The sequence below is a fragment of the Peromyscus maniculatus genome, chromosome 10, assembly GCF_049852395.1.
Source record: "Peromyscus maniculatus bairdii isolate BWxNUB_F1_BW_parent chromosome 10, HU_Pman_BW_mat_3.1, whole genome shotgun sequence".
NCBI classification, from domain to species: domain Eukaryota; kingdom Metazoa; phylum Chordata; class Mammalia; order Rodentia; family Cricetidae; genus Peromyscus; species Peromyscus maniculatus.
In genome coordinates this window covers 9,643,244-9,655,293 of record NC_134861.1, presented here as the reverse complement: position 1 = coordinate 9,655,293, position 12,050 = coordinate 9,643,244, and the positions used below count along the sequence as shown (strand labels likewise).

The 12,050-nt window shown below is 45.8% G+C and overlaps 1 protein-coding gene across 14 annotated transcripts in view; it reads right to left on the bottom strand.

Moving 5' to 3' along the window:
• The window catches only part of Ogdh (oxoglutarate dehydrogenase), an 82,516-nt gene extending 70,747 nt beyond the window's left edge, over positions 1-11,769 (bottom strand). For 4 of the 14 annotated variants that reach the window (XM_015991828.3, XM_015991833.3, XM_006973002.4 and 1 more), the window contains exons 1-2: positions 11,635-11,769; positions 3,160-3,407 (exon numbers count right to left, since the gene is read on the bottom strand). In XM_015991828.3, coding sequence (XP_015847314.1) covers positions 3,160-3,381 — 222 coding nt within the window. In that variant the 5' untranslated portion in view covers positions 3,382-3,407; positions 11,635-11,769. Of the gene's footprint in view, positions 1-3,159; positions 3,408-10,888; positions 11,434-11,558 lie in introns of those variants that run through there. The other 10 variants (XM_015991829.3, XM_076545902.1, XM_006973003.4 and 7 more) reach the window with 8 other exon arrangements.
• Positions 11,770-12,050: the final 281 nt, after the last annotated feature.

The window sequence follows — 12,050 nt, the reverse complement described above, 5'->3', positions numbered from 1 at the left end:
CGAGTGCAGGTATTCTTCACTGTTCACATTCAAGGTGCTGCTGTTTAGATCAAATCACAACTTAAGTTCTAATATTAGATGAACTTCTGACTCTGATACCTCTGGGCTATGTTACTCCAGACAGTTCACACTACTGTTACCAGAAATCTCCAGTGTCCTACGTAATCCAACATATGGGCAATTTTCAGAATGTACTTATTTCTAGGCATTGTGCTTATATACTAGACACACACTAGAGATTTCTGGCAAGAAACCACATCTCACCTGGAGTAACAGGACTCCCAGGTTGCCATAGCAATGGGGAAGTACTGAGCAAGTAGCCTTATTGTCAAATAACACTATGGTGACTCAGCTATCACAGGAACAAGTCCATTCTCAGTGTCACCAATACGTAAACATAAAATTTAATCACACGCAGAACTCAGATGCTAGAGGTAAGAAATCAGTAATTAGGTGTAAATTCAGTGGGAAAAGAACATGCCTGAGATCCGGAGGGCACAGTTAGCTCTCCTACTCTCAGAGAAGAAAACAATGAAGAAGGGTGTGGAAATCTTAGCACAGATTCAGGAAGAGAAAGGAATCTCTGGTGATTCAGATGTTAGGTGTTTGAAACTTTGGATAGTGAACCTAAGCCCAGAGTAACTCAAGGTGCCAAGAAAGGTACAGAAAATCTAAACAACAATCAAGACATTGTATTAAAAAAAAAAAAAAAGTCAAGACAGTGAAGATACGTAGAAAAGACATTTAAAAAAGGGAAAAATTAAGTTTGCTTAGCAATAAATCCCAGTATGATCTTTTTTTTTTTTTTTTTTTTTGAGACAGGGTTTCTCTGTGTAGCTTTGCGCCTTTCCTGAAACTCACTTGGTAGTCCAAGCTGGCCTCGAACTCACAGAGATCCTCCTGCCTCTGCCTCCCGAGTGCTGGGATTAAAGGTGTGCGCCACCACCGCCCGGCTCCCAGTATGATTTTTACTAGCAGTGCAGAGGTAAACTTTGTAAATGATGCCGTGTTTTAGAAAGAAAGCTTAGAGATTCCCTGATTATATTCTCTTCAAAGTCCACAAGGAGATAATGAAGAAGGTTGCCAGGAATCTAAGAGCAGTAACATTTTAAAAGTTTGGGGATGAAGCTGGGTGTGGTGGCACATTCCTTGAATCCCAGCACTCAGGAGGCAGAGACAGGTAGAGCTCTGTGAGTTTGAAGCCAGCCTGGTCTACAAGAGCTAGGGCTGTTACACAGAGAAACCTTGTTCTAAAAAAGAAAAAGGAAAAGAAAAAAAAACTTGTGGTTTTTTTTTTTTTTTTTTTTTTGCTGCCATAATTCGTACAGTAAATGAAACATCCTTGACTATGGTCCCTATCAGGTTTGCCACCAGAAAAGCTGCCAGTACCTTCAACACTACTTTTCTCCTTAAAGAAGGCTGTTAGTACGCTCAAATGCCATATGTATAGGAAAGTCATCTGCAAGGCGTCCAGGACCACAGGTGGTCAGAATCAGAAGCAGCAGGTTTGGGGAGGGCTTAGGTTAAGTGAGTCTGCTGATTCAGACCCACCAGGGGAACCATCACTACCAACATATGGAAAATAAAAGGAGTGAGGATGAGGTGTGTACATATGAGAGGTGTATGGGTGGCATGGGTGGGGCTGTTTGATATTTGGCTAGTTCATGATATTCATCCAGGGATGGGGGTGGTTTGGGGGTGAGCAGGCAAAAGTGTGGCCAGCCCTCCCTCCTGCACAATAAACCCCCGAAGTTAAAACAAAACAAACAACTTAGTCACAAGTCAATGGGCACAGGATGCCTTCTTGTGAGATGACTCTGTGATGGGTGATGGTGCTCTGCATGCTGTAAATGTGTTGCTTCCATTGGTTGATAAATAAAAAGCTGATTGGCCAGTAGCCAGGCAGAAAGTATAGGTGGGATAAACAGACAAGGAGAATTCTGGGAAGAGGAAGGCTGAGTCAGGAGTCGCCAGCCAGACACAGCAGAAGCAAGATGTGAAGGTAGAACTGAGAAAAGGTACCAAGCCACGTAGCTAAACATAAATAAGAATTATGGGTTAATTCAAATGTAAGAGCTAGTCAATAGTTAGCCTGAGCTAATGGCCGAGCAGTTATAATTAATATAAGCCTCTATGTGTTTACTTGGGAGACATGAGTGGGAGAAATTTGTTCTGACCACCGGCAGGCTGGAAAATAAGAAAACTTCGGCTACAACTCTGTGATTCAATAGTGCAAACAGGCCCAATTCACAGTAAAGGTAACATCTTGGCTGAACATGGCCTCCATGAAGATGGTAAACATCATGGCTGTGCCACTTCCTTTCATTCTCCCAAAGACGTACAGATGAGAAGCTGTGGAATACAAACTCTTACCATCATACCACACTGCAACCATTGCATCAGGCTGGCTTCCTTATCCAAAAACTAAGAAATGACCGTAGATACCTATAACAGTCATTGGCCACAAACAGAGCAGCAAACCAATTCTGACACTACTAAGATGCCTGGGCTAGCCAGGGGAGGTGGATATATTGTCATAGTTTTGGGATTCTCCAATAAAGCATAGCACATCTCCACATCATCTAAACAAGTCACCCTCAGAAAGGGTTCAGGCAACAGTGAAGAAAAGGGTCTAAGAAGAAAGCGCCCATGTAGATGATACACAGAAATCAAAGCCAAGAGAAAAACAGAACAAGGATCTAAACGGCTGTTTATATAGAAATGACACATGATGAATTGAAAATGTCACAAATGCATGTGTTCTCTCAGAGCAGTCAGGATGGAAGAGCATCTCGAGGTCCCATTCTTTCTCACAGACTTCTTCAGAGGCTTCCTTCTAAAGCAACGGCTGGGGAGATCCCGGAGAGGCAGTCTTGTGCTTCCTCGAATGTTCGCAGGACCACACTTGTATTTCCTCATATCCTTGAAGGCTACACATGCTTCCTTGTGTGCTCAGGGTATTGAGTTTATTGCTGGAAATCCCTCAAGAAGACTGTTTTCCATTGAGGCCACACTGAGTCTGGTGCAGCTGACATGGTAGACGGAGCCAGGGTCCAGTTGCCTGCCTGCCCACTGACTCTTCTGGATACACTCACTTACCTGGCAGTCAGTGAGCACCTGACAACATATACAGCACAGGAACTACCCTGTGAGCCTTACCTTATGTACACTTTTGGGATTCTCCAACCAGGCACAGTACATTTCCTCCACATAGTTCGAACTAGTCCCACTAAGAAATGGTTCAGCAGCTACAGGTGCAGAATAGCACCGAATCTGTTGAAACGTCCTAATTGCTGCTGGTTTGTTTTGTGAAAATGTCTTAACAGTCTGGGAGGCCGTCAATGGCCTCAACTTAGCAGCACAAGTCCTTAAATGAAACATTTTGTCCTGAAGCCTTCCACAAGTACCTGTTTAAAAGACAAAAAATAGAGAAGTTTTAAGAAAACATTAAGGACATAAAACTTGCCCAGCTGTTCACGAAAAAGATTCTAGCTTGAAAGGTATTCACAACAGCCAACAACTTGCTCAGTGCCTAGTCACATGCTCGAAAGCAAGACAGAGCATGACTGTCAAACTGGCACACTCACATCCCCTACCATCGATGCCTGGATTAGCCCGAAGGGAGGCAGGTACAGGGTTGCAGACTTTACTATCTGACTTTGGATCTTTACATTTATATACTGTTTGAAACAACTTTAAGAAATGACAACAAGGATTGGTTAAGGATTAACATTAATTGCAACATGGTATTTTCTAATGTATCCAGAAATCATCAAGTATTCTCTGTGCTCTTAGTATTCTGGGGAAGTAGAGAAAATTGACTTTGCTTATCCTCAAGTAAGTTACCCCTTGAGCAATAAATATAAAATGCTAGAGAAAGCTTTGCTTCAACAGAACCAAAACTAGAGAGCTTCAAACCCTCCTCAAAATAACTCATCAAAAAGTTGCCCTTCTGGGCTGGAGAGATGGCTCAGCAGTTAAGAGCACTGGCTGCTCTTCCAGAGGACCTGGGCTCAATTCCCAGCACCCACATGGCAGCTCACAACTGTCTATAACTCCAGTTCCAGGGACTCCCAACACCCTTATGAACATACATGCAAGCAAAACACCAATGAACATAAAATAAAAATAAATTTTAAAATAGATTTGCTCTTCAGCAGATGGCACAACAGATCCTACCTCTACCAGGATACCTTTTTGTTATTCATACTGAGATGTACATTCCAATTAGCTTAGCATAGCCTGTCCTTCAGTTTTCTCTCTTACATATGTGGTAAGAAAACTGTTGGCAGGTATTAAGACACAACTCCAGGGGCTCTTCCTAATACATTAAGAACAACACAGTAGGGCTGTAGATGGCTCAGCAATTCCCTTGTGGCTCTTGTAGAGGACCCAGGCTTGATTCTCAGTATTGATATGGCAGTACACAACAGTCTGTAACTCCAGTTCCAGGGGATCTTATGCCCTCTTCTGACCTCCACAGCACTGGGCATGCACATAGAACACATATGTGAAGACAAAACATACACATACAGAAAATTTTTTTAAAAAATCTAAAAAAAGAAAAAGACACGAGTGAGGAGCGGCAGTAAATGCCTTTATTCTCACTATCAGGAGGCAGAGGCAGGTAGGTGGACCTCACTGAGTTCCAGGCCATCTCGGTCTACGTGAGACTCGACTGCCACCAAAAAAAAAAAAAAAAAAAAAAAAAAAAAAGGTGAAACCCTTTACACACTATATACAAAATTCAAAATGGATCAAAGTCTTAACTGTACGAGCTAAAACTGGAGCTGGAGAGTTGGCTCAATGATTAAGCAAGTTTTTACAGCTCCTTCAGAAGACTCAGGTTTGATTCCCAACACCCACAGGGCAGCTTACAGCCACCTGTAACTCTAGATCCAGGGAATCTGACATCCTCTCTGGCCTCCACAGGCACCAGGCATATACATGGCATAAACACACACAGAAAAATTTTAAAGAGAAAGAAGAAACCTATGTATTTTGAAAAAACAAGATGCAAAAAGAAACAGAGGCCTAAGCTCAAAGACACAGTGCTTGTCTAGAATAGGCAAGGCCTTGGACTAGAAATCAACCTAGGTAAAGAAAAAAAAAAAATGAATGAAAAGAACAGAAACAAGAAAAAATTATTTTTAAGTATTAAATTAATGACCTTAGGAAAGACATACTTAAATATTAGATATATGTGATAATTAGATAATTACAGATATCTACTATTCAAGCAGGTGTCAATAAGCAGGCAGACTGGTAAGAATGGAAGAGGTACTTTTAGAGGTATTGCATAGGGGCTGGAGAGATGCCATGGTTAAGTGCACTGGCTGCTCTTCCAGAGGACCCAGGTTCAATCCCTAGAACCCATATGGTAGCTCACAACCGTCTGTAACCCCTGGAACAGGAGTTACAGACATACATACAGGCAAAACACCAATGTACATAAAACACAAATAAATAAATAATTTTTAAAAAGAGGTGCTGCATAATGATGCACACCTGTATCCCAGCACTCTGGAGGCTGAGGCAGAAACCTCTAAATATTAAGACACACATAGACATATAGTATCTGTTTGATATATACTTATATAGTCAATATAATATATACATATAGGTAGGTCCAAGGTCAATCTCTGGTGTCATTCCTCAAGTGCTACCTTCCTTTCTGGAGACAAGGTGGCTCAATCACCTAGAACTTGTCCAATAAGCTAGGCTTGCTGGCCGGGAGCCCCAGGGATCCACTCACTTCTGCCTCCCCAGTCCTAGGATTACCAGCATGTACTACCACACCCAAGTCCTCATGCCTGCACAGTAAGCACTTTATCAGTGGCACAGGTATCAATGACACCCACTTGCCATGTAAGCATTACACACTAGACCTGACTGTTCAGTATCTTTGAACCAAAGAGCAGAGACCATAATTACTCTTGTCTCTCTCATTTCTTTTTGTAATTATACTACAAACATTAAAGCACTTTGTAAGCCTCAAGTATTTCTATGACTAAAGAATTATAACTTGGGGTTGGGGATTTAGTTCAGTGGTAGAGCACTTGTCTAGCAAGCACAAGGTCCTGGGTTTGGTCCTCAGCTCCGGGAAAAAGAAATAAATAAAAATTAAAAAAAAAATTATAACTTACAAGTAGGCCAACTTACAATTATAACTTATAAGAAGCCAACAGAGATGTCTGAGGAATGCAAGGTCCCAAGATAACTAACATCAGCCACCTTGGTATGGCAATTACTCTAACTTGTGAAACAGTAGTAGTGTCTCTCCATTATTTGGCACACCAGCCTGCTTAGCACATCTAACTGCATGCAGGCTCTGTCAGACCACTGAGCAGTTTCTGAAGACCGCTATGCTCTTTCTCTAGCTGTGGCTCTGAAGCACCAGAGGTGCCCAAGAGTGCAGAGGTCTAAGTAGGCAGACTGGTAAGGGCAGAAGTGAGGCATTTTTAAGAGGTGTTGCATTATGACATACACCTGTAACCCCAGCATTCTGGAGGCCGAGGGAGGTGTATCTAGATTTCCAGGTCAGCCTAAGTTACTTAGACCCTATCTCAAAGAGAACAATAATATGTTCTTTTTTTTTTTCCCTTCGGTTTTTCGAGACAGGGTTTCTCTGTGTAACAGTCCTGGCTGTCCTGGAACTGTTTATAGACCAGGCTGCCCTCGAACTCACAGATATCCGCCTGCCTCTGCCTCCAAATGCTGGGATTAAAGGCGTGCACCACCACTGCCAGTCTCAATGATATGTTCTTAAAGAGTGACAATTATGACATCTTCCTAGAAAGCATATAATCTGTCAACATTTTATTAAAGCACATACAGAATTTCTGTTTCCTGCTAAACTCAGCCCCAAACATAAATGTTAAATTTAAAACACGTCTCCAAAAGGTGGACAAAGAAAGCAAACTGATTTGAACTTTGAATCCTGGAACCTGAAGAGACACAGACAGACCACTGACAAGCACCGTTCTTGCCACATGTTCCAGATTAATTAATAGAGAAGCTCTAAGAAATACCAACAGGTGGTCAGGTGGTGGTGGCGCACGCCTTTAATCCCAGCACTCAAGAGGCAGAGGCAGGCAGATTTCTCTGAGTTTGAGGCCAGCCTGGTCTACAGAACCAGTTCCAGGATAGTCAGAGCTGTTACACAGAGAAATCTTGTCTAGAGAGCGAAATCCCAACAGGTGGAGGAGATAAAAGAAGGCACAAAGCCCGGGCTCTTAAGCCAAAGGATAGCGACAGGTGCAGCAAGATGAAAAATTTAAACAATTTCCCTACTGCAGTCAAACACCAGAGAAAACACCCTAGTTCCACCCTCAGTGATGTCAAAATACAAATCAGGGGCTTTCTCTCCACTTTACTCCAACAACAATCAGTTGGGGGCCTGATTCTAGCAATAATGAGGGCCCACTCCTCATACTGGGTGGGGGACTCATAACTACAGTAGTAATAAGTTCTTCTTAGACTTGAGGCAGCATTCTCTGCCATTTGACAGTCAAAAAGAGCCTGCTCTACTTTGATTAGACATGGAAGAGTCAGGAGTCAGGTATGGTGGTGCATGCCTTTTATCCTAGCACTAGGAAGCAGAGGCAAGAAGATCTCTATGAGTTCCTGCCTCAAAAATGAATGAATGAGATATGGGCCAACCAGAGATACATAGTGAGACCCTGCCTTGAAAATAAGTAAATAGATGGGATCAATTCTAATAACTTCTCAACTTACACTAACACCAATATATCACAGCTGTTAAGACTACCAGATAGGGTCAGGTGCAGTAATGCACACCTTTAATCCGGGCACTCAGGAGGAGAAGGCCGATATGAGTTCAAGGCCAGCCTGGTCTACAAAGTGACTTCTAGAACAGCCAGGGCTACACAGAGAAACCCTGTCTCAAAAAAACAAAACAACCAAAAAAATTCCCTAAATTGGTAAAAGGCTTAACCATACAGATTTGTGGTGATATTGTATTCCCCAATATATTGTGCACCTTAATAAACTTATCTGGGGTCAGAGAACAGAACAGTCGCTAGATAGACATAGAGGCCAGAAAATGGTGGCACACACACCTTTAATCCTAGCATTCCAAAGGCAGAGAGATCTGTCTGGATCTCTCTGAGTTCAAAGCCACACTGGAAACAGCCAGGCACGGTGACACACGTCTTTAATCCCAGGAAGTGATGGCAGGAAGCAGAAAGGTATATAAGGGTGAAAACAGGAACTAGAGCCTGTTAAGCTTGTAGGCTTTTGAGCAGCAGTTCAGCTGAAATCCATTCGGATGAGGGCACAGATGCTTCCAGTTTGAGAAAACAGGATCAGCTGAGAAGTTGGCCAGGTGAGGTTAGCTGTGGCCTGTTCCGTCTCTCTCTCATCTTTCAGCATTCACCCCAATACCTGGCTCCAGGTTTGTTTTTATTAATAAGACCCTTTAAGATTCAAGAAGATAAGCAGACCCTAAAGCCAAACATTACAGACACATCATAAACTTATGAAAACCTTGCCGGGCGGCGGTAACGCACGCCTTTAATCCCAGCACTCGGGAGGCAGAGGCAGGTGGATCTCTGTGAGTTCGAGGCCAGCCTGGTCTACAGAGCGAGATCCAGGACAGGCACCAAAACTACATGGAGAAACCCTGCCTCAAAAAACCAAAAAGAAAAAACAAAAGAAAACCTTGTGAATAGTTACAATAATTACAATAATGCATTATGACCAAGAAAACAAAATTAAAGAAAGAGCCTGGGAAGATTGCTTAAGTGGTTGAGAGTGCTCTAGAAGCATGAAGGTGTGAGTTCAAATCCCTAGAACCTACTTAAAAAGACATGTGCATCTGTAAATCCAGTGCTATGGGAGGCAGAGACAAGAAGACTGCTGTGGGAGGCAGAGAGGAGGACCACTGGGGTCTGCTAACTGTCAGTCGAGCTCCAAGTTCAGTGAGAGAGCTTGTCTCAAGGAATAGAAAAATTTAAATAACATAATTCTTTCTCATCAGAAGCTGGAAGGCCAGGAAAAACTGACAGTTTCCAAAACTAAAGGAACAGAACTGTCAATCTGAAATCACCCAACAAGAGCTGCCAAGAAAGATCATCACTTTGGTAAAGGCACTTGCTGCCAAGTATGACAATCCAAATTGGATCTCCAGGATCCACACAGTGGGAAAGAGAAGTGACTCTCTAAAGTTGTCCTCTGACCTACACACACACACACACACACACACACACACACACGCACACGCACACGCACACGCACACGCACATACACACACAGCGCCAGGAACGGTGCGGCATGCCTGCAAATCCCAGCATTTAGAAGGCTGAGACAAGAGGATAACCATGGGTTCAAGGCAAGCCTTGGCTGTATGTATGCTAGAGTAACCCAAAGGAAGTCCATGGAGAAATCAAACTAGAATAAGCAAAATGGGAGACTTAAATTTTTAGCACATCACTATAAATCCTAGCACAGCAGGAGAAGCCCAATAGGCAGGTGGGTATATGCTTATCTACAAGAATATTACTTCAGCCGGGCGTTGGTGGCGCACGCCTTTAATCCCAGCACTCGGGAGGCAGAGCCAGGCGGATCTCTGTGAGTTCGAGGCCAGCCTGGGCTACCAAGTGAGCTCCAGGAAAGGCGCAAAGCTACACAAGAGAAACCCTGTCTCGAAAAACCCAAAAAAAAAAAAAAAAAAAAAAGAATATTACTTCAAAGATAGTAACACTGAATGTAAGATTGAAAACACATATTTCATGCCAGACGGTGGTGGTGCACGTCTTTAATCCTAGCACTTGGGAAGCAGAGGCAGGCAGATCTCTGTGAGTTCGAGGCCACCCTGGTCTACAAATCGAGTTCCAGGACAGCCAGGGCTACAGAGAAACCGTGTCTCGAAAAACCAAAAAGTTAAGAACCCACATATTTCCAAGAATGGCCCTATTATTATCTAATAAAGCACAGAGCAAAGAAAAGGCAATTACCAGAGACCGAGAGAGACATAGAATAATGAAAAGGTCAATCTACAAAAAAGATAAGCAAACCTCAATGTGTACATGCCAGGGAAAAAAGGGGGCCTACAAGACGGATGGGTGCCACCAAACCTGACCACCTAAGTTCAATCCCCAGGACACACATGGGGAAAGGAGAAAAACAACTCTCCCAAGCTGTCCTATGACACCTACACAAGCGCTCTCACGTGCCTATGTTTCCCCTACAAATACATGTAACTTTTTAAATTAAAAACCCTGCATAATATGTGATGCAGAGTGACAAAAATTGAAAAAAAAAAAAGACAATTATAGTGTCACTCATCCCTAATGCCAGCTACTAAGTGATCTACCCGGGGCCACATCAAGGGCAGGACTACAAGACCAGGCAAACAAGGGAACTCCAACAGTGTCCTCTGTTCAATGTCATACGTAGCCCAGGATGCACAGACACAAGTCAGGCCTGTAAGGGTCACGAAATCCACAGAAAAATCTGGGGGGAAAAAAATTACTTCTGTTTTCAGTTCCTTGCTTCTACTTAGAGGTCAAGAAGCTGAGCTGCACGGTAGAATCAGCTTCGCTGTATATCGGTAACACCTCTGACTAACGATCATCCTATCTGAACGGTTTCCATGTCCTTTGAGGCCTCAGCCGGGGAAAACTGGTTGACACCACTGACCCCCACTGGGGCCCCTGGAGGTGTTCCTCGAGTGACCTTTTGACGTCAAGGGTCTAAAACTCCACCCTCCAATGGTAACGCCGCCATTTTCTGGTCCTGCGGAGCGAGTCAGGAAGTGGGGTCACGCATGCGCACAACACCTAGCCCCGGCTCGCTCATTACCTCTAATTCCCTTTCTGCACACCTCGCCCTGCTCCTTCACCCTGCCGCCACCCCTATGCCCTACCCTCGGGCGTCCTGTCTTAACACTCGGGCCCGCCACGTGGGGACTCCTGCCGAACTTGTCATTTCAGCGACTGGCGCACCGCGCGGTGGGAAACTCAAGCGAGGGCGCGGTAGCCGGCTTCCCAGGCACCAGGCGGACTAACTCACGCCTGTCACACACTCTCGCGAGGAGAGCGGTGCGCGGACGGGGTTTCTAGGGAAACGAGTGTCACCTTGGCCCGCTGCCTGCTTTACCTCATACCGGCAAGCGGGGCTGCCGCAGGCACCAAGGTCAGCGCCCGTGACCGGGCGCGGCGGACACAAGGACGGCGGCCCGCTGGGGCCAAAGCACGCGGGACAAAAGAACGCGCGCGGGCCGGAGGAAGCCACCGGGCCACGTGACGTGCCGCGACCTTGGGGGCTCTCCCGGGCCGCCGAGCCACCGACACCCTAGCCCGCCGCCTCCGAGGCGCAGCCAGCAGAGCCAATAGCGCTCGGCCCCGCGACCCCCGGCGCGCGTCCGCGCCCGCCAATCTCCGCCCGCCAGGCGGACCCTACCGCTCCATTGGCTATGACGCCTGTCCGTCAGGCCTCGTCCCCCGCCCACCATCGCCGCCCTCCGTCAGCCCGGCTCGGTCCGGCTTCACGCCCGTCACTCAGGTACCCCGGCTGCAAGGGCGGGCAGGCCTCACCCTCGGCCGCAAGCTCCGGCTGTCAAGCGCCGAGCCTCCCAGCACTGGACGGAGCCCGTCTGCCGCGCAAGGTTACCTGTCTCCCGTTCTGCTCCACCCGAGTGAGGCGCCGACACCCCACTCCGGGCTCCAAACTCTCGGCCCCGCCCCGGCGTGTGGCGTCAGCGCGTAGCCCCGCCCCAGGGGCGCGGCCTGGGCTGTGGGCGTATCGTGACGTCACAGAGTTGCGTTTCAGGCCCTTGGGCTTCGCGCCAATGCGGAACTTTGCAGCTGGCCGAAGCCGGCCTGTTGCTCGCCGCGCTTCCGCTGTCATTAGTGGGACGCTTCCAAAGCCTACTTAAGACTCCTGTAAATTCAGGGCGTGTGGTGCACTCTGGCAATTGCGGCGTTTGGCAGGAGCGTCGCGGCTTGGAGGCCCACTGGCTTCGTATCCAAAACAAGCTGCGTTAAATAATAGTTGGGTTGGTGAAATTTATCACTGCACAAAATAAT